This window comes from Tiliqua scincoides, chromosome 1 (assembly GCF_035046505.1).
Source record: "Tiliqua scincoides isolate rTilSci1 chromosome 1, rTilSci1.hap2, whole genome shotgun sequence".
Lineage (NCBI taxonomy): Eukaryota > Metazoa > Chordata > Lepidosauria > Squamata > Scincidae > Tiliqua > Tiliqua scincoides.
In genome coordinates this window covers 106185365-106207917 of record NC_089821.1, presented here as the reverse complement: position 1 = coordinate 106207917, position 22553 = coordinate 106185365, and the positions used below count along the sequence as shown (strand labels likewise).

Sequence of the window (22553 nt, the reverse complement as noted above, 5' to 3'; positions counted from 1 at the left end):
CTAGCAAATGCTACCACTGTACCCCAGCACCAATGAAAAAGGTAGCTTGCCTGTGGGCTTGCAAGGTCCCTCCAGCAGTCCTTCCAGGTGCAGTAGCACCCCTTCAGCTCTCCACCAACTAGCAATCTCAGTCCAGGCAATCAGTTCATTCATCAGTTAGGTAGTTAATTCACAAGTCAGTCCACCAGCTAGTCATGCATCCTCCAGTCCATTGGTCAAATTGCTAGTTAATCAGTCCAAAAGTCCAGTAAGTCAACAGCCAGAGAATCAGTCTAATAAGCAGAGCCATGAGTCAGTCCATGAGTTAACAGGTCAGTTAGCAAAAAAGTCAGTCCATTTAGCCAGCAAGTCTCCACTCCCTTCTCCACACTCCAACTACAACCCACTAACTCTCCCTGCCCCCAGGTGCTCCTTATATCATGTAACAGCCTGGCTCCAGTGGCTGCAGCTGTGCAGCACACTCTCTGCTGAAAGCCCAGGTCTTTCCCAAATTCACCAGAGCAGGGGTCCACTGCAGACAGCACATCCTATCTCCTGGCCCAGTGGTTCTTAAACTTTGAGGGAGCTTTACTCCCTCAGTAAGTTCTTGCGGGGGAGGGGCTAGGGCAGCGATGTGATCCCCAGGATTGTGTCACTAAGGGGGTGAGGGGGGTGCTTTGCACTTACTTTCAGAAGGCAGGGCTGCAGCAGACTACAGGAGGTGCGGGGAGCCCTGCGCAGGCTTGGAACGTTCGCTAAAAGCGGGCACAAAGCACCTCCTGCAAAACAGAAGTGGCTTGCACCCGCTTTTAGTGAAAGTTCCAAGCCTTGGGGAGCACTGCGCCGGGTTGCCCACACCTCCTGTAGCCTGCTGCAGCCCTGCCTTCTGAAAGTAAGTGCAAAGCACCCCCCTTAGCAACGTGATCCTGGGGATTGTGTCGCTGCCTCCCTCCCCCCCTTCCTTAAAGGGACAGGGAAGCGTTACACGAACTGGTGGGTCGTGACCCACCAGTTTGAGAACCACTGTCCTGGCCATATCTTCTACAATTCCAAAACAACAAGTTAGCATTAAAGCACTTTATGGCCCTTTTATGAAAGCTCACACCAGTGCAGCAATGACTGCACCAGCACAGCACCTGTTTTGAATTGTTCTATCATTCTCTTTCCCTGTTCTATTCTCTGTTGTGCCTACCAACTGTGATCCTGGCCCATGTGCTGTCCAGGGCCAGGCCCACAGAATGCTCCCCCCAGAAGACTGCCATCCCTCACTTACCAGTCACATCCAGAGCCTCATACACAGTGTCCTCGAGCCCTCTGAAAGCCGCCTGCAGCAGCGGGACAACCTTTAAACATCACTTCCAGTTTTAGTTGGAAAACCAGAAGTGATGTTGAACATTCCTCCAGAGGCCTCAGAAGGTTTTCAGAGGGCTGGAAGATACTGCATGAGGCCTCCCCAGTCCTCAGAAGTGCTCCAGAGAGTGGTGGGTGGGTGGCAGTGAGAGTGGCAGAGGCGGCAGCAGTGCAGCATGGGGTTGTGTGTAGCTATACTGCCCTGACAGGCATGGTTCCCCAGGGCATTTTCCCCCAACCCCCTGTTATGCCTACAAATCTTTTCTAGAAGCATCACTGAGGGGGAAGTGGGAGTCATGTACTGTCTCTTGTGCTTTAGATTTCATGTAGTTGTACCTTAGGAGCAGCTGTATTTTTGATGATTTCTCTGGTTCTATATGTACAATGACTATCACTGTAAACAACTAACTGGACCTGTGTACTAAGTTAAACATGCCCAAGGCACTAATCCCTTGGCTCGAAGAAGTGAGACTGACTTGTGCTAATAGCATTACGATAATAACAGAGGTGTCAAAAACAGTAACCGCAATAAGTGCTCTCCAAATACAGTACAGTTTAGTTCTGAAGATAATGGGCCTTCTAACCTTGCTGAGAAACTTGTCCTGACTCTTTGCTTCTCCACCACACCTGAGTGCTGAAAGGACATTTTTGACCCTTTAAAAAAAAAAACACAGTTTGCAATATACGTATAATATTGCCATTAAAAAACAAACCAACCAACCACCAAAACATGGAACGCCAAGACTTGGTGTGTCATGCACTAATCTACAGATTATTATTGTCTTCAGTGACAGCTTGTTTCCATTCTGTGTGAAGTAAGACAAGTGTTTTTCAGATACTTGTTTATTTTTGGAAGACATAACCATTCCTATTAGCACTGCCTCATAAGTGTATACACATATCTTGATTTTCTCAGCACTTTACAACTGAAAGACACTGAAAATCAAATTTTAGTGTTCAGTCAACTAGGTCATGATAAAATGTTTGGTCTTCCAATACTAAGATAATACTAGGGACAGAATCATATCTGAGCTCAGTCTGTAACAGTAACATCTTAGAAAGGTGACGGGCAGCCCAATCCTGAGCTGTCCGGGGCACCCAGGCCTGGCGGCACCTAGAACGGCTGCCGTCGGATCCTGTGCGCCCCAAGCTACCTCGGGTAAGGTAAGCAGCCCCGCAATGGGGCTACTCACTTTACCGCCAATCAAAAGATCAGTGGTAAGGTAAAGGCGCTTGTGTAGGGCACAGAGCCCTCCCCGAGCACCTTGGATACTGTGGAGTGGAGCTCCACGGACCCGCCTCCCTCCCTCCCCCCAGCACACCACGCCTCCCTGCCATGCCTACTCCCTGCCCTCTCTCCGCCCCCCACCAGCCTCCCCCCACCCCAGAACACCTCCTTCCCGCCCCCACTACTGGCGCCCCCACCTACCAGCCGGCGCTGGGCTAGGATGGGCAGAAGCCTTGCAGCGAGGCTAACAAACGTTTGCGACACCGCAGCATGGAGCCGTGCCGCCAAGCGCAGGATTGGAATCTGAGAGCCCAATCCCGGGCTCAGCACGCCAGCTCACCACCAGCACACACTATTGCAAACATGCCATAAGGCACGTTTGCCAGGCTTACCACCAGGTGAGCACCAGTGGTAGCCCAGCGCCTCCCTGCCCTGGGCAAGCTCTGCCACTCGACAGTCACATGGACTGCCAAGCTGCGGTAAGGTAAGCAGAGGAGGGGAGGAGGTTTTCCAGGGAGGAGGCAGGTGGGCGGAGGGTGGGGAGGCATCATGACAGGGAGGCAGGAGGTGGGGAGAGGGCAGGGGGAGGAATGCTGGGGGAAGGGAGTGGGGAAGGAGGGAGGGAGGACCAGTGGAGCTCCGCTCCACTGGATCCTGAGCGTTCATGTGGGGTTCACCGCCTGACACAAATGCTTTTACCTCACCCCTGACCTTTTGGTCAAGTAACCCCATTGCAGGGCTACTTCCCTTACCCGGGGGAAGGGGACAAAAGTCCCCTTCTCCCAAGCTGCCACCCGTGCTTGCCCGAGGCAGCAGTCATTTTTGGTGCCACCAAAGCCATGCACCCTGGGAGCTCAGGATTGGGCTGTAAGGGCACAATCCAAATAGTGCTTTAGGCCAGCACAAGTCCCTCCAGGTGTCGCAAAAGTGCCACTGTGGGAGGAGGCAGGCCAATGCACAAACATGTGCTGGCCTCCAGAGGCTGAATCCAGCCTTTGGAGCACTAGTGCCCCACAAATTTGCACTGGCCTGTCTCAGTCAGTGTGGGGGTTCAGGAAGGGTGGGGGGAAGGGGATCTGGGGGCATTCCAGGGCAGGTGGAGGCCAGGTGGGCCAGTGGGAAGACTGGGCCCGGGGGGGGGGGCAGGACCAGGATCCAGCACTTAGGCTGGATCCTAACCCCCTTCCCAAGTGGCCCAGCCTTACCCTGGGCTGCTCAGATCTGTGCCACCTCTTCAGATGGCACAGATCCAAGTAGCCCCATAGAGGCAGCTGCCACATGATAATGGGGCATGGGGAATGAATTCCCCTACTCCAAGTTGTACTGCAACCCAACCCAGCCCTGCTCTGGATGCAGCTCAAGCCAGCTGGTCTACCTGCAGGTTAGAATTGGGCTGCCCCCCCCCCCAAATTAAAGGTTGGTGTACTCAGTTACATTTGTTGCAACAAACTGCGATTTGTTGCATTTGAGCAGATGTGATGCAATGAGAGTTCTAATTCTGGTGTTAGACTTGCAATGGCTACATGTTATTAGTGTAATGTCATACTAATCAAATTGTGACCACGCCCTTGTGAGCCAGCCTTTTGTTGCCCTACTTTCAAGGATGACAAAGAGTTTTGTAGCACCAAGCAATATAGTCCAGTGGCAAAAGTGATGGATATGGACTTGAGAGAAATCAGAGTTATATTTCTGTTGTCCCCAGTGGCCACGAACTCAGTCAGAATCTATGGTGATGCTGCTTCCTTTTAGCTTTGATTTCCTATTTGTAAAACGAAAATAATGGTCAAAAAAAATGTTATAAAATGTTACAGACCCAGGCTGCAATCCTAACTATGCTTTCCTGAGAGTAAGCCCCACTGAACAAAATAGGACTTACTTATGAGTAGACCTGGTTAGGATTGTGCCCCCATTTGAACATTTTGGGTTGTATTCACAACTAGGTTCTACCCAAGCCAACATACCTGATCCTTAGTTTGCAGGGAGTGTGACAACCACCAAGCATGACCTAAGTAATTTTACAGGAGATTTCCAACAAAATATGTACGATTACTTGTGATGATGACACGTCACTGATTCAGACCATTAACAGAGAGAATTATATGTAATACTATAACATGATCAGAGCCTTAGGGATGGAATAGGATATTAATTAAGTAGACTAGTAATAGATTAAATAATCCCCTTGAAAAGGGGGGGAACCCTGTCCTTGCACTAATCTGGTTCCTGTACAAGATTTTTTTCCACTCAGAAGCTGTATACATATGATTAAGATCACTAAATTGCCTAGCATGGGAGCCAAGCAAATACCCACCTTCTTGCAAGCCCTTCCACCAGCTGCAACCACAATGAATTTAAATAAATGCCAGCCGGATGGAGTTGGTCCTTCTTTGTAAGAACATGCCACCTGCACCACAGTGCAATAAAGCTCAGCAAATGCTACCCAGGGGTTCATTTATACATGGAGGAAGCTTTGTTCTGCTGGATAAATGCCATGCCAGATGCATGAGCATGAGCCAACAGTGACCTCCAGTGGCTAATTCGACTACTTCTCCACATAGACTGTAGAGCATCAACTTTACCAATAATGTGCAGGGTTTTGAGTTCACCAGCAGCTTTTTTTTTCCAGATTGGGAATGTAGGAAGAAAATAGGGAGGGGAAGAAGGAAAATATTGGGGGGGCAGGTTGATGGAAGTCCCAGTCTGCAATTTGAAACAGTCTTAACATGGAGTTGAAGACTCTTGCACATTTAGAAAGCAAACCCATGGTCTCACTATGCCAACACCCTCTAAAGCCAGTGCAACATAGGATTCTTTGTGTGCAGAACAGCAAAGTAAACATCCAAATATCACTGCCAACCAAAGCTAGCACAGTAACTCTGATAGACAAAGAGTATGCAGCAACACTGCTGATTATGCCCACTAATCATAGCATTGTGCACTGAGCAACAATAATCCCTGCTGGCCATGCGTAGAAAGAACCAGATAACACATGGAAAATGGCAGAATGACCACTTTACATCATGCTACTTAGCACAGGAAAGAGTTAAGCTGATAGCTTAAGCTGTTAAGGGTTAGCTGCATACCTTGACTGAATCTCAGTGGCCATTGTGAACAGCCTGCCAGTAGCACACACAGCCACGCACTACTGGCCCACTGGTGGCGAGTAACTAAGCTTAAGTACATACAAGTAAAACAACTGAATGTACTACTTCCACCCCCTTTTCTTCATTTACTGTCTACCCTGGGCTGGCCCAAGACCTCCTAACACCTGAGACAGCATGCACATGTTGTCCCCCTACCCAATGATATGCCAGCCTCTGCATTTTCCAATGCTCCAGCTCAGCACTCTCCTCCCATCCACATTTCCTCTTCACTCTGCCCCCCCCCTCCTTTTCCAATCCAGGAAGTGGTGTAGTGGAAGCAAACAGGTAGGCAGAGAAAGGCGACCCCCATCAATCCACTGCCTAATGTGTCTACTTCAATCTCCTCAGGGATGAACCAGCACTGTGTCTCTCTTGTGTCAATATCTAGATTTTAAGCTCCTCAAGACAGAGCTCTGCCTTTGTCATCTATGTAAAGCATCAAGTCCATGGAAGCCATTATATAATAACGATCTACAGCTATGGAAATGATCTCTATGGATGTATTTACAAAATAATCATGATTATGAGAAAGGTTGAGAAAGGGTGCAGGTCTCTTGTCGTGTTGTGTGCTCCCTGAGGCATTTGGTGGGCCACTGTGAGATACAGGAAGCTGGACTAAATGGGCCCTCGACCTGATCCAGCAGGGTTCTTCTTATGTTGATGAGAAAAGACTTATAATCATTGTAATATAAGAAATCAAAATCAGCTAGCAAGCAGATGATCAATTTGTCATCATCAGAAACAAACCTGCTATCTCTGCAAGGTCCGAGTACTAAAACAAGAAACATACCAAACTGCCCATGCATTGGGGAAAGGGTTATCTACTCTAAGTGATCACCAGAGACTTTATTTATTTAATAAAATTTATACCCCACCTTTCCTATGCCCAAGGTGACTTACAAAGTTTTATAATAAAGTACAAAGTATCACAACAGGTTAAAAGAAAAACATCAAACAAGCCATTAAAACATTAATTTTAACATTACATAGTGAAACATAAACCAAAACAGAGCAAAATCAACAAATATCATTGAGCCAAAGGGGAACAAATTAGCCCAGAGAAGCAGTCATGTCACAGCAGAATGTCAGCGGCACAGAGAGCAATATCCACTCAGCAACCAAATGCCAGACAAAACAGGTATGTTTTGAATCCTCACCAAAAAGCCATGAGGGAGGGAGTAGTTCTCAGTTCCCCTGGGAGGGAATTCCAAAGTTGTGGTGCCACTACAGAGAAGGCTTGCCCCTGAGCTGTCACCCCTCTCACTTGGGACAGAGGAGGCACTTGTAGAAAAGCCCCCTCAGATGACATAAGAGGGCGGGCTGGAATGTAAGGGAGGAGGCAGTCTTTCAGATAGCCTGGACGGACCCACATCATGGAAGGCCTTAAAGGTTAGAACTAGCACCTTGAACTGGGACCAGAAGTGAATGGGCAGCCAGTGTAGCTGCTGAAGCAGTGGTCCAGCAGAGTCATATTGTCTAGCCTCCATAACCACCCAAGCCACCACATTCTGCACTAATTGCAGTTTCCGAACTGTTTTAGAGGGTAGCCCCAAGTAGAGTATGTTGCAGAAGTCCAGTTCTGAAGTTACTAAAGTCATTGTAGCCTGGTCCAAACGGCTTAAGTATGGTCTCAGTTGCAGGGCCTCTGAGAGAAATTTTATCAGGTGGTACAAAGTTTCTTTTGGGCCCCTTTGCAGAGCAAAGGGGAGGGTGGTGACAGGCAAGCAGAATAGGGGCAGGGAGGGGCAAAATAGGGTGGGTGGGAGGGAGGGTAGAGACAGCTGGAAAAGTCTTTGGAGCCCAGGTCTACCAACCCAGGTGGCATCAGTAGTGTCCCCAGCATCCCTAGTTGTGGTAGTGTTGCCAGCATCCCATGCAGGCAACAAGTCTGAGTAGATAGGAAAATGTAAGATCCCAGGAACTTTCTGGGACCCTTCCTTTGGCTGCCTGGGCCCCCCTTTTGACCCTGGGCCAGGGTACAAATTACCCCCTTTACCCCCCTCTCCTAGGCCCTGCTCAGTTGGCGAACCAGCCTAAGCTCAGTGAATGCACTTCTAGCAACTGCTACCACCTGGTTCTCCAAAGAGAGCTAAGAATCCAGAACTCCCAAGCCGTGCACCCATTCTTGCAAGGTGAGTGCAAACCCGTTCAAAGTGGGTAGAGCAATACCTGCACTGAGGACTTCTTGACCAGGAAGACCTCTGTCTTTTCAGGATTCCGTTTCAGCTTATTACCTTTCATCCAGTCCCTAATTGTATCCAGACAGCGCTCCAGGACTTCCACAGCAGGATGGCAAGGAGAGATAGAGCTGGGTGTCATCCACATATTTTTTGACATAGATATGTAATATAAATATGAAGATCATTCCTGATCAGCAATGAGATCCTAATTCAGACAAAGTTTCAGTTTCTCAGAATGACATGGCAGGAACTGAAGTTTTACAGAACTAATTGAAGGTTTGTATACAAGTTACCTAACCCTTACTCAGCAGACTTTACTGAGAACTGGACTATAGTGATAAAAATTTAGGTGTCCTCTCTCCTTTTGCCTCTCAACACAGTCACCCTCCCCCTCCACCACTCAGCAGAGTATTCACCTCTGTAGGTTGGGATGCTGGCTCTCAACTAAGAGGGGTCAATGTCGGGGAACAGTTCAGTGGACTCCTCACAAAAAACAATTAGAAAAATGCAACAATGTGCCCTGGAAAAAAAACTGTAGAATATAGACTTTGTAAATAGCACAGTGTCGTCATCACTACAAACTACGCAGACCATATGATCATGTAGTGACACAGAGCAAACCTCACTTGGTTAGCCACCCTGTCCCTCAGGCATTGTGGAGTACATACTTGAGTTTTGTTTTTCTGCATCATCAGAAGGCTTTTCTACTGCTCCACAGTCCTTGCTCACCCTAACAAATTTCTTCTGTGGCATCTGCTAATGGGCAGTTGGCCCAGTCTAGATCAAGTGTGCATTAAAAAGTGAATGAAGCACAAAGCGTATTTTCGCAAGCACGACGTTTCATTTCAGAAACCCATGTCAACATCGGAAGACAAACCAAGAATTACGTGCTGTCAGATGATGCTAGATGGTTTCTAAGCACTTCTGTGACTCATGCGCAGCTGGCTTGTAAACAACTTGATCAACCCTCTCAGTGCTGCCTTTCATGAATGCTGAATGCTCTCTTGGAGGTGAGCAGAGGCAACGATGAGGAAAAATACCTCCGCGGCTCTTTTACTAGCCAATTGTAGTTGTGGCTACATCATCAGCACCGGAGAAGTTTGTGAAATTTGAGACATCTTGCCATCGTTGGCACTGCACAATTCAGGCTCATGTTCCTTTTTTTTTTTTTTTAAATCCTATTACATTTGAAGTAAAATAAATTGTTCATGTTCAGAGTAGTTTCTTTTGAATGCAAATCCACTCAAATCAGTTATAAACCCATTTCTCAAAACTGACCATGAGATCTGGTTGCTCTCTAGCATCTCCAGTGCAGGCAGCCACTAACCTTTGATCAAGTCATGGGTGAAAGTTCATGATGAAATTTAACCCTTGCTGGTGCAGAATAATGCTTTGCTTTCCTGTGGTTTGGCAAGGAAACATTTGATACTGAATTTGCAAGTTTCACTGTCAGTCTATTTTCCCACCTCCACTGCAGCTCTAAGTCCTTGAACAGTGCTGTTTTCAAAGACAAAAGAAAATATTTTCCACTTGTGATTGCCTGAAGTATTCCTTTAAACATCTTTGACTCTTCCAAAATACTGGGTGACCAAGGGCTGAGTAATCATATTGACCAGTCAACACCAGAACCAAACCAATATATGCTGAGTTGGTGCAAGGTAAAACACAAATAACTCTTTGGACCAACAATACTCTGTTCCTAATCTGCTTTGTCAACCATAGTAAATAACATGATAAAGTCCAAAACCACAGCCCATTTTCACACCATAGGAAGTTCTTAAGTAGAACTAGCCAGAGGCAAATTCTGCTTTCAACTAGCGGAACATGACTCTATTGTTGGAACAACTAAGCTCAGCAACCATTGGTTGTCACCAATCAGAAATTACTTTTTTCCTTGTTCTCCCTGCTAGATATCACTAAACATACCACTTTTGCAATCCTTAATGAACATCATGTGTATACTAATTCTTAGTTATACAAATATTCCCTACATTAGTTGTAAGAGCAAGAACATATTCTCACAATATTCTTTCCCATTTTTTTTCCCAGCAAGAATTTGATGCTATCGCTTTTCACTATGATTTCTACAACTCCTCATAAGATAGCCAATGCATTTTAACCATCAGGAAAATCAGATTCTTAAGGGTCCTGCCAAAAGTTATGCTTTGCCAGTCATGGCAGTTCAAGTTAACAACCTCCATGAAAACAGGCTAGGGCAGCATTTCCCAAACTGTGGGTTGTGACCAACCGGTGGGTCCAGACTCAATGTGTGGTGGGTCGTGACCCGATGCACCCTGTCGTGCCACAGAGCATTACTGGGAGCCACCGGAAGCTGCTTCCAGATTGTGCAGGGCCCACAATCCACTCGATTGGCCTCCATGGGCCCCCTAATGCCTCACAGAAGCAACTGGAAGCTACTTCTGCTTCCAGTTTGCTTCTATGAACTTCCAGTTTGCTTCCACAAGGCATTCAAGGGCTCATGGAAGCCAATGGAGTAGGTCACAGGCCTGGCACAATCCAGAGGACCCTGTACAGAGGACAAGATGGTTCACAGTGACACAAAGTTTAGGGACTACTATACTGGGTTAGGGTATATATTGTATAGAAAAGCAAGACAGAAATCCTGAAATTAATTATGTAAATAAATTAAACTAGGAAAGTAAAAGCATACCTTTATTAGGAATACGCAATATGGTGTGCCAGCTTTTGAATTACAGTTCTTCCCAAGGCTGGATGTTCCTTCTAAACTAGAAAGTTTCAGATTTAAGGCATGATGCTGAGACCTGTCTGCAGTTTGTTTCACTGGTAATGCAATCAGACATGATGGGTGGACCTGCTCACCAGCTATCATAAAGGTATTATAACATGACCAGAAAGCATTTTTTTTTTTTGGGTGGGAATGGACCCAAAATGAATACTTTCTACTAACTGAATTTCAATTAGAGAGCAAAATGATTCTTGAGTCAACGTTCATGGACTGGAAGCCCCTCAAGTGTTAGTCATCAGGATATAGGAAGGGGCTATGACAAAGTGGTCAAGCTCATACTCTCTACCATCACTCACTTCTCATTCCCACTCCCACTTCATTTTCCACTCCATTTCTCCTCCTTCTCAAATACAAGCCTGCAGTGGAGTGCAAGGGAAAGAGAAGCTCTTCACGTACTGCCACAATTGTCAAGGCAAATAGGCAAGAAAGAGGAGGACAGGCAGGCAAGTGAGAAGGGAGAGGTAGGGCTCCTTGTCTCAGGTGCCCAAATTTAACTTGCCACTGATATTAATACCAATCTACCACCAATACAGGTTGACTATAAGCATGTATGTGAAGCACTTTGAACTCCCAGTGTTATCAATGCTAAGTATTATTACGAAGTCCCTTCTGACAGCATAATTAAGATGATTGTCCAGTGGTAGAAAAGTTTGAATGTGGGTTTAAGAGATGGGGGTTTTAAGTCTCAGCTCAGCCACGGTCACACTTAGAACCAACGCAAGCCCCCCCCCAAGCCACACCTATGGTGATGCAGTGATGTCATCCCACCACACTTGTAGGGAGGCACACACACTCACACACACACATCCCTACCTTGTCTTACCTAGCAGTACATTAGTAGTGTACCTCATTTTCCTACACCAACAATTTTTTTTATAATGACAAATTTCAGAGGATCAAAACAGGAAGTAAATAATACAGGAGAGCGGTGGCCTTCTAGGGTATCTTCTGGAAGATACTCTATCTAGAAGACCACATCTCTTCCTCTCCCCACAAACTCTTTCCCCACTCTCTCCCCACAGACTTGAACTTTTTCAAATTGCAGAAGTGGGAGCAGGAGAAGCACCTGTGGCGAGCATAGGGCCAAGTAGGGTAAAGGTGGTAGACAGGATGGTGGATGATAAAGGTCATGGGTGGGGTGGAGCTGGCCAGCAGAGGTACTCGGAGGCTGAATGCAGGGTACCCCCACTAACCCTTCTCCCCCAGTTAATCTGCCACCCAAGGAGGCTACTTTACCACTCCTCTTTCATGGGCCAACTGTGAATGTGCTAGAAAGACTAGAGCAAGCCACTATCTCTCTTCCTCAGCTATTCATTTCTACAATAGATACGAGATTAACAGGTGTGATGTCACAGGGTTATTTGAAGGATAAAAAGTGCTAAGCATTTCAAGGTGATTTGGACACATGTATGCATGTTTACTCAGAAGTAAATCTCCACTGAGGTCAGTGGCACTTACTCCTTAGTAAACACATAGTAAACATGCTTCGGACTGAAGCCGAAGCCTTAGGTCCCACTGAACATAGTTATGATCCTAAGAACATTTATGTGAAAGGTCTCTTGAATCAATATTCAAACAATGCATTTAAGACTGGTGTGGGAATCATGGATAATAACATAACAGACATGTTTTGATAATGATTAAGGTTGCCTAAGAAAAGTAATATGCATAATTTCCTTCAGAACCTATAATCTTGACAAGAATATGGCAGTATTGTTGTCCCATTCCTGTAAACCTAAGGCATGTTTTATGTAGAGAGTCATTGTATCCACTCCCATATGGATTGGTTCTTTTCTCAGGATTTTCACAGGCGAAGGAATTAATTAACCCTTGAGGATCTGCTATAAAGTGATAGATGTCTGACTAAACATCACAGGGTAGCAATTACTGTCGGTTACTGTGCCTTTTTCACTCCAGAATTGCAGAAAGCTGATTTTGTCCCAGAATGGGGGGAGGGAGTGAGAGGAGGGCCACTTCTCCATTGAGAAGTTTGAAGGACTGACATTGGCCTGGGAATCTGGGGTTGCTTCACAAATCTGATCACCATTCTAGTTTGGATAAAATACAAGCATTTCAGTGGGTGGATTCCAACGAAACGAAGGCTGCAATCCTTACCACACTTTCCTGAAAGTAAGCCTCATTGAACAAAATAGGACTTACTTCTGAGTAGACCTGGTTAGGGTTGTACCCTAAAGTTGTGATCCTGCGCACACTTACTAGGGCATGTCTCTGAGTCCCATTGAAATTATTGAGACCTACTATGGGGAAAGCAGAGTAGGAATGTAGCCACCACAAGGGCTGCAGGACTGTCTGAAGCTGAAACAGAGTCAAATGAGAAAGAACAAAGAGCTGTTTATGAGGGGGATGTTATCTATGGGTGCTTCAGAAACGTCTTTTGTGTGTGTGTGTGTGTGTGTGTGTGTGTGTGTGTGAGAGAGAGAGAGAGAGAGAGAGAGAGAGAGAGAGAGAGAGAGAGAGAGAAGGACTGGTTTCTAGGATCCCTTCTTCCAATAAAACCTACACGCTGATCTTTCAAATTCTCTGTACAGAAAACATGATTGTTGATATTTGCTTTTTTTTCTGGGCTCCCACTGAGTTCACGATGATCAAGGGAAAAATCATTGTTGAACAGACAGCTTCTCGCTTTCTCCCATTCTCTTCCAGTCTGCAGGATAAGCCTTTCCCAAATTAGTGCAAATGGACTTTATTTTTCTGACCCGTCCAAATACATTTCTGTGTGTTCTTGCTACATCTATTGTTATGAGAAGGAAATGAAACTGACTTGTGTCCATCCTGCATCCAAAGTGATGCTTCCTGTCTCTATAGGATTGAGAACTCCGAGGAGCAAGATTTTAAAAATGGCTCAGAACAGTTCGAAGACAGTGGCTGTGAAGCTGAAAAGTGATACCCTCAGGGGGATTTTAGTGGGGGGGGGGGGACACAATGTAAAGCGATTTTGACAGGGAGTGTGGAAGCGATTTCCCCGGCAGTGTTTAAAGTCCTACTTTTGAACACACTGCATTCAAGATGTAAAAAACAAAATAAAAAATCAGGGTGTTTTAAGAGCATTCGTGAGATGACTTTTATAACACTTCATATAAACCAAAGATAAATAAAGGTTGTGCTGAGAGATCAGCACATTGGACCTGGCTGAAACTGCCCCCTCCCACGTTGTTATTCAGGGCGAAAGCGATCGTGCTCTTTCCTCAAGGGTGTGAGGAATCATCTGCCATCAAACTGGAGTAGCTCTAACTAAGAAACCTGCCTTGCCAGAGGTGTTGACTTCAACTTGATTAGGATTCTTTGGACCAGTGGTTCCCAAACTGTGAGCTGTGGCTCCCCAGCCAGGGGAGCCATGGAATCTTTGCCCCCCCAAAAAAAATGTGTAGGACAGAGAGCCCAAGCCTATGCCTGTCTACTCAGAAGTAAGTCCCATTCTAGTCAATAGGACTTACTCCCAGAAAGGTTTGGATAGGACTGTGGCCTGAGGGGAGCCAGTCCCATAGCCCAGTAGGTCAAGGGAGCTGTCAGTCCAAAACGTTTGGGAAGCACTGCCTTAGACCCAGCAGTCCCCGTTCATGTTGGCGTGGCAGGCCCTTGGCAGTCCTTCGAGGCTCAGGACTAAATGGCCCCAGAAGGAAGGAAGCCAGGCCAGCCACCCGGCCTTGTCTTTGTTCCTCGCCTGAGACTCAAGAGTGCGCTGCGTTCACGTCGAAGGCTCAGGTTTTTGAATGGTAGGTGGAATGAACACACGTGCCAAAGGGGGGGCAGATGGGATGTTTGTTTCCCAGAAACATCAACCGGCTTTCCAGGAGGCTGCTGTTGCAACAAGTCTGTTCCACCACACAGGTATGTCTCTTTCTTCTGAGGATTTCGGGCGATGCGCGCTAGCACAGCGCTGTGGCTTTTAATTACTATTTTGCTCCGTTCGGTGATTGAAGAGCCTGGCGCCGAGGTACGATTACACCGTCTCCTACCTGACCTCGGAGACAGGCTCGGGAGGAATTTGTACACTAGGTGGCGCTCAAAGGCAAGGTCATCAGCATCCACAAGCTGCCCCCCCCCCACAGCCTTCCTAACTTGAGGATCACATCAGATTACTTCAACACCACACTTTAAAAGCGAGTATGCGTGTGTTTTTGTGTATGTTATCAGGATGTATGTTAGCCAACGAACTTAAATATCTTTTTTTTTCACCCAAATGCCTTCGTAAGTTTAAAATATGTCCTCACTTCAGTTTATTCTCACAACCATCCTGCCAAGTTTTAAAAGGCCAAGCGAGGTTTTGTAGTTCCAGGAGAGAACATTTGGGGTGTATAGATTTGGAATTTATATATACGCTTTCGAAGTTTTTATGAGGAGCCAGCATCTGAAATATAGGGGATAACAGTAACACCGAATAGATGTTCCCAAACGTAATTCATTGCATATTTTACACACTAACATCAGGACTTTCATTCAGTGGTCCTACTTTATTTAAGTGCAAAGAGCCAACTTCAGAGGCATGATTGCTATACCTTTTCAACTACATGCGCAAAGCAAGTTCTGTTGTGTAAACTGATGAAAGCAGGGAGAATGCTGGGGGAAGGGAACTACCATGGCTAGAGCTATTTAAAGTTGCTCAGTATCACTATCTTTGGTTCAGAGACGCCTTTACAAAAGGCAACACTTCCTACAGGAGTAAAGTTGGCCTTTGCAGCCTCCTCATCCTTCTACTCACCTCAGTCCTCTTGCCCTCTAAGCACCTCACCTTTGTTTCCCCCACATCCACTTGATAAGGTTATAAACAGCACCATGATCTCCAAATATAAAATGTATGCATGAAGAAAGATCCTGTTTACAGAGAAAGCACACACAACGAAGCATTGGTGAGTGGATTTCCTCTTATAGGGCCAGCATCACTCTTGGTGTGTTTTTAATGGATGATTATGTGTTTTAATAGGGTCAGATCTGACTAGATTAGGCAGTGTTTTTTCGAGTCTTAACAAAAGTCAAGAAAAATCAAACAAGAATCTAGGTGTGTAATGGGACCTTGCTCTCTTTTTATATCTCTTGCTCACACTCACACGCAGGGCTGAATCCTATCCCATTTTCCAGTGCCCGTGCAGCCATGCCAATGGAGCGTGCACTGTATCCTGTGGTGGGGAGGCAGTCACAGAGGCCTCCTCAAGGTATGGGACCATTTGTCCCCTTACCTCGGGGCTGCTTTGCCTTGCACCAGTGCTGGAAAGTTGGTTAGGATTGCGCCCTCAGCCACACACAGAGGACGCATGTTGGATGCTAATCTGTAATTTACAGGCTGAACAATTTCTCTCTCTCTCTCTCACACACACACACACACACACACAGGTCACATATGCTGGATGCTAATCTGCAACCTACAGGCTGAACATTTTTACACACACACACACTGGACACATATGTTTAGATACTAACCTGCAACCTACAGGCTGAACAACTTCACACACACACACTGGACACATATGTTTAGATACTAATCTGCAACCTACAGGCTGAACAACTTCTCACACACACACACACACACACACAGGACACATATGTTTAGATACTAACCTGCAACCTACAGGCTGAACAATTTTACACACACACACACACTTTTTTGTGATCGCACCCGCACGTCGTATCCTGGGCTTTGTTTTTGACGCCCCCTCCTTCCCAGCACGTGTCATATGCGAGGCGCCTGCACTGCCAGGGGAAGCAAAGGCTGGTAAGGGGGGCAGAGAGAGGCGGGAGGGATGCGAGAGAAAGAGAATGCAACATGAGCGGGGCTGCTGATTGGCTGTTGCTAGGTGACGTCGCCCGCTCTCACGTGACTGGTGTTAAATGCCCGCCTGGCAGCATCCCGGAGCCGCAGACAATCGTAAAGCGGCGGCTGAGGAGGCAGCTGAGCGTTGCTCGGGGGAGGTTCTGCGCGCAGCAACACAGAGCAAAAGTTCTGAGCGCGGCGGGAGCGGAGGGGCGATGACGGCGAGCTCCTGCCCCCTTCCTCTAGCAGCGACTGCAGAGGCGGCAGCGACCCGAAGGGATCCCCAGTGATCTCCCCTCTTCTTGCGTGGAGTCTCCAGCCTGCCACCAAACGAGAGGGGGAGGCACGTCGTGCCACCCGCCCTGCTTCCGAGAGAAGACCCACGCCGGCTGCTCGCCCTCCCTGCTGCTCGCTGCCCTCCTGCGTGTGCGTGGAGCAGGCGAGCGAGGGAGGAGGGACGCAGGGGGCGGGGACAGGGGACCAGAATGACTGGAGTCTTTGACAGCCTCGCCTCAGACATGCATTCCAACCAGATTACCTCCAGCAGTTACCACCAGCACCACGGCTTGCACAAGCCCCAGGAATCTCCCACTTTGCCCGTGTCCACGGCCACCGACAGCAGCTACTACACCAACCAGCAGCAGCAGCAGCACGGAGGCGGTGGAGGAGGCAGCACAGGTAGCAACGGAAGCAGCGGGTCGCCCTACTCACAGATGGGCTCCTACCAGTACCACGCCAGCGGCCTCAGCACGGTTCCCTACTCTTCCAAAGCCGGTAGCTACGATCTGGGATACTCCGCTTCTTACACTTCCTATGCACCCTACGGGACCCGGACGTCCCCCGTCAGCAACGATCCTGGTAAGACTCAAAGCCTGGGGGGTGGGGGGGAGGATAAACTTTCTTAGGGAGTAGCTCCCCTTTCCTTGCCCCGCTTCTGCCTCCCTAGTTTGCTGCAGCCTGGCAAAAGGGAAGGAGCAGATGTTTGGGCTGGGGGGGACCCAGGCCCTGGGCTCTGGCCCCTTCTCTCAAAGTTGCTTGGAGGCAAAAGTCATCCTCCGCCCCGCCCCCCCGCCAAAGGCAGCCTGTGTGTGTTGCCCGATTACTCACGCTGGTGTTTCCTCCCTCGAAGCAGAGAAAGAAGACGGCGAGCCCGAGATCCGAATAGTCAACGGGAAGCCAAAGAAAGTGCGGAAGCCCCGGACGATCTACTCCAGCTTCCAGTTGGCAGCCCTGCAGCGACGCTTTCAGAAGACCCAGTACCTGGCGCTGCCCGAGAGAGCCGAACTGGCTGCCTCGCTAGGCCTCACCCAAACTCAGGTAAGGCAGGAAGTCCTGACCGGGTGCCCCAGCAGCGGCTCCAGCCTGACTCTCCCTCGGGATCCTCTTGGCACAAATCTCCCGCTGCTGTTTCATTTGCGGGAGGGAGCTTGCCTGCCACACTCTTTGCCATTGAAAACCCAGAAGAGGTGTCCCCCTTTCCCATTATCTGACGGGTGTTGTGGCTCCTTCCTTCCGAAAAGCAGCACTTGGTTTACCCGGGTGGCCTCAGTCACCTACAGTACCTGTACCTGCTACTGTTGCAGGACGGCTCTGCTCCACAAACACGCACTCCCGATACACGTGGCGCAGATCTAACGAACAGAAAGACAGGAGACAATGTGTGATTCTGTTGCAGAGCCAGGATCCAAACAAGCGTTTTTAAGGGCCCGATCCTATCCAACTTTCCAGAGCTGATGCAGCTGTGCCAACAGAGGCGCACTGCAGCCTGTGGGAAGGGGGACTGTCAGGGAGGCCTCCTCAAGGTAAGGGAACTTTTGTTCCCTTATTTCAGCGCTGCATTGCGGCTGCGTTGGCACTAGAACGTTGGATAGGATTGGGTCCTCAGGCCCCTGCGATTTCGGTGGGAAAAGACAGTATTTCACTTCTTACTCTGAGTAATGGGAGGTCTCCTAAAAGAAAAGGATCACATAGGGCTGGATCGTGCCCTAGGAGCACCGGGTTGGGCATGCTCAAACCTGGGTCTAACGGGATTAATAGCTCAATCCTATACATATCTATGTAGAAATAAGCCCCACTGAATTCCACTGAGACTTACTTCGAGGTCAGTGTTTTTCGGATTGTATTTCTTTGCCAGATCGTGGACTGTATTATCGAGTTGCCCGTATATCAGACCACCTAAGATAAACACACTTTAGTCCACATATCGCGATCGATCCAGTTTACGTACCTGGCAGGCAACAAGCTCTGTTCCCTGCAGCCAGCGCGCGGGTCCTTCTGACAAAGTTGTGTAACAGGCGACCACGCTTTCCCGTTCACAATCCGAGCGAGCAGGAAATGCCAGATTCCTCCTGTTGCTTCTTCGGCTCTTTGACGAACAGCGAACTCAGGCGGTTGACCCGAAACAAAAGGATCCAGTCTTGAGTGTGCAACCTACCCTAAAAACATGGGGGGGGGACACATTTATTAGTGCAACTCAATTTGAAATAAGCCTAGGATCGTTGTATCACAACTCCTTCACACACTCACACGCAAATAAGGCTGCAATCCTATCCACACTCTCCTGGGAGTAAGACTCATTGATTCTAATGTGACTTATTTTTGTAACAGCCCGATCCTATGCCTGTCCACTCAAATGTAAGTCCTATTATATGCACTCCGGCTTACTCCCAGGAAAGTGTGGATAGGATTGCAGCCTGAGGGCCCAATCCTATCCAATTTTCCAGTGCCGGTGCTGCTGGGCCAATGGGGCGTCTGCATCCTGTGGTGGGGAGGCAGTCACAGAAGCCTCCTCAAGGTATGGGAACATTTGTTCCCTTACCTCAAGGCTGCATTAAGGCAGCACCGGTGCTGGAAAGTTGGATAGGATCGGGCCCTCACAGCCCCAATTACTGCATGTCTCCTCAGAAGTAAGTCGCATTAGAGTCAATGGGGCTTACTCCCAGGAAAGTGTGGATAGGCTTAGGCTGTCAATCCCTTGTGCCACCGCCACCCAAGGGCTTCTGCCGCCCTGTTGTTACCAGGAGAGCGCCAGCCTTGCACAGACCAGCCTGTCGTACTTTGCCGTCTTGGCTCCAGGCTGCAGAGCGCCCCGTGGTAGCAGCCCCTCACCCCCAGCCGCCGTGAAGCCCCCCCAGTGCGACTCTCTCCAGCCTTCAACACCGCCAGACCCGCGCCCTGGCAAGCTGGAGCCTGTCAGGGGAGCTGGGGGGAGGGGGTGAGGAAGGGGGGAAGGGCAACCTGATGTCTTCTGCGGTCCTCTCGCCCCCTACCCGCCCCCCACTTGCTGGGGCAGCCCTTCCGGCCTGGTGGAGGCCGAATCCAGGCAGAAAGGAGGCCTTGGGGAGCTTGCCTGCCCTGCGGTATCAATGGCGGGAAGGGGGGAGTAAGGGGGCAGGGCTGGGCGGGCGGGCAGGGGCTCGCGTGGGGCTTGGGAAGGGGGCGGGGCGGCTGCTCTGCAGGCCCGCAGCTCCTCACGGCCGCCTGCTGTCTTCCTTCCTTTGGCCAGGTGAAGATCTGGTTCCAGAACCGGCGCTCCAAGTTCAAGAAGATGTGGAAGAGCGGCGAGCTGCCCGCAGACCAGCACGCGGCCGCCGCCGGCAGCGCCTCCCCGCCCTGCTCCTCGCCCCCCGCCTCGGCCTGGGACTTCGCGCCGCACCCGCAGCGCCTGGGCAACGGGGCGGCCAGCGGCGGGGGCAGCGCCGGCTCCAGCCCCGGCGCCGCTCCGGGCGGGGCGGCCTCCGCCGCCGCTTTCCTGGGCAACTACTCCTGGTACCACCAGGCGTCCAGCGCCGCCTCCCCGATCCTGCAGCAAGGGCAGGCTCACCAGCACCACCCCCACCCCCACCTCCACCACCACCACCACCACCACGGCGCGGCTGTCAGTGCAGGGACCATCTTCTAACACGCACACACACCCAGCAAGGGGAGATCCAGGGGGAGGTGGTCTGCTTCAGCCCAGGAGAGCCGAGATAGAGCCCAATCCGAGGCCTGTCTACTCAGAAGTGAGTCCCTTTATGGTCAATGGGGCTTACTCCCAGGAAAGTGTGGATAGGCTTTTGGAGCCCTACCCACTCCACTCCTGGTGCTTTGTTGAAGGATCCAGTACTGTTCCACTCCCCACCCCAGTGTGGCTCAACAGCCGCTCTGGGCCTGGTGGTACTTTATATACCCCAGGTGAGCGTCCTCCCCTGAAGTTCTGGACCTCACCAGAGTCTGGTTGCACTCCCCTCTTACCCAACTTCAGATCACAGCACTCCTAAGCCCATCAGCGCCTTTGAAACCCCTGGCAACATTCCCACTGACAACCATGGGATCTGGCTAAAGCTGGGTGGCAAACTGGTTCCAAAATTTACCCCCTTCAGGGTCATTTCCCTCCCCCTGTGTATTTTACATCCTCTTTCATCTGCCTTGAGTTTCCCCCCCCTTGTCTTCAGCAAATACATCCCTTATTTAATAAAATACAAATTCCCTTTTCCCCATTTTTCATTGTATCACCAGTGCAGAATTTCTTATTTAATTTTTTTTATTATTATTATTTTTGTAAACGTTTTTATAGGTGCCTTTGCAGATGACCTCATTTTGATGTTGAGAAAAAGAGAAATAATTTTTATATGTAGATATTTAAAATGGAAAAAGGAACCCAGCTGTGTTTAAATTATCTTTTTTTAAATGTTTGCAGGATTTTTTCTTCACAAAGAAAACTATGTTTGTAATAAAGCTGTTTGTGCTGACTTTCCCCTCACCGCTTCTTTGTAGAAAAAAAAGGGAGAAAAATGTTCAGTTCTGCAGCCTGTATTTGTTTCTGTTTTGTGAACCAAGATTGGTTAATGCCACGATTTCTCTCTTTCTCTCTGGGCAGCTTCCATACTTTCTTGTTCTGTTGGATCGTTCCCTCTTTGCTGTCAAAAATAATAAGCTACTGATTTTTTTCCCCTCCTTGTTTAAACCTTTAAAGCATAAAAAACAAAAAAGGTATTTTCTTGGTTATTTATTACAAAAACAAACAAAACATGACTCAATGTTACTTTTACAATATGAAGAGATTATTTAAATAAATTATTGTTTGCACGTCGTCTGGTCGGTCAGTCCTGGCTTCTAAGAACTTTTTCTTCTTCTGAACCTCCCACATTCACCTAAAGGGGAACTTGGAATGGTTAGAAACCATTTCATTTCAAGTTAGGGTCGCCCAACTGATTTTTGTCCTAATTCCCCCTCGTGGTATTTCTTGCATATTAAAGAACAAAGGGCCCGATCCTATCCAACTTTCCAGCACTGATGGAGCTGTGCCAGCTGGGCATGCACTGAATCCTTCCGTGGAGGGATAATCACAGAGGCCTCCTCAAAGTAAGGGAACATCTGGTAGGGAACACCTCCTCAAGTAATGGAACATCTGATGCGGTTGCATCACTCAAGGTGAGAGACCATCTGGAAGGGTGCATCTCCTCCTGGTAAGGGGACCTCTGTTGCGACTGCATCAACACTGGAAAGTTGGATAGGACTGGGCCCAAACATGCCTCCCAGCAGAAAGAACCACATCGCCCCGTGTTCCTTTTTGGAAACACGTGGTGAAGGGACTGTCTTGAGAGAACTTCCTATCCCGACACTTTTTGCACAGATGAGGGTGGCTCATCCTCCAAAGAGAGGGGAGCGCAGACTCAGTGGAGCTTCGCAGGGCGCCTGCTGCTGCCAGCCAGCCAGCCAGCCAGTTCCCCAGCCAGCCAGCACCCTCCTTCCCTCCGCAGCCATGAATCACTCAGCACGCTCCTCCTCGCTCGCCCCTCCCCACTGCCTGTGGCGCCACCAGGCATTTAGAAGGGAGTCCGGGACCGTCTCCTGGCTGCTCCTCGCGCTGGAATCCAAGCAGTGCGGCGGCTGCCGCTGTTCAGACGGTGGGTAACTGATTCCATCCATTCCTTCCCTCTGGACGTGGCGCGGCCGGGGCACGCAGGGAGAAGTGCGTTCGCCACCTTGGTTCGAAATGCAGCCTCTTGCTCTGTGCGTGCGTGTGAGTGTGTGCGTGAATACAGTGAAGGGCTCATTGTGGGCGAGCTGGGATAGTGGGGGCTTCTCTTCCTCCCCATCCCCCCCGTAAGAAATGGCACTACATCTATGAACGTGCTTGTCAGGGGGCCAGTGGGAT

The 22553-nt window shown here is 48.9% G+C and overlaps 1 protein-coding gene across 1 annotated transcript; it reads left to right on the top strand.

The window, feature by feature from the left end:
* Window positions 1-16899: 16899 nt before the first annotated feature.
* On the top strand, window positions 16900-20315 carry DLX2 (distal-less homeobox 2). Its single transcript, XM_066639367.1, has 3 exons — window positions 16900-17272; window positions 17547-17731; window positions 19920-20315. The coding sequence occupies exons 1-3, from the start codon at window positions 16900-16902 to the stop codon at window positions 20313-20315; spliced, it is 954 nt and encodes a 317-aa protein (XP_066495464.1).
* Window positions 20316-22553: the final 2238 nt, after the last annotated feature.

Coding starts and splice junctions, on each gene's coding strand:
- DLX2 (XM_066639367.1), top strand. CDS start 16,900: ATGACTGGAGTCTTTGACAGCCTCGCCTCAGACATGCATTCCAACCAG. Junction 17,273..17,546: donor CCCCGTCAGCAACGATCCTG/GTAAGACTCAAA, acceptor CCCTCGAAGCAG/AGAAAGAAGACGGCGAGCCC. Junction 17,732..19,919: donor TAGGCCTCACCCAAACTCAG/GTAAGGCAGGAA, acceptor TCCTTTGGCCAG/GTGAAGATCTGGTTCCAGAA.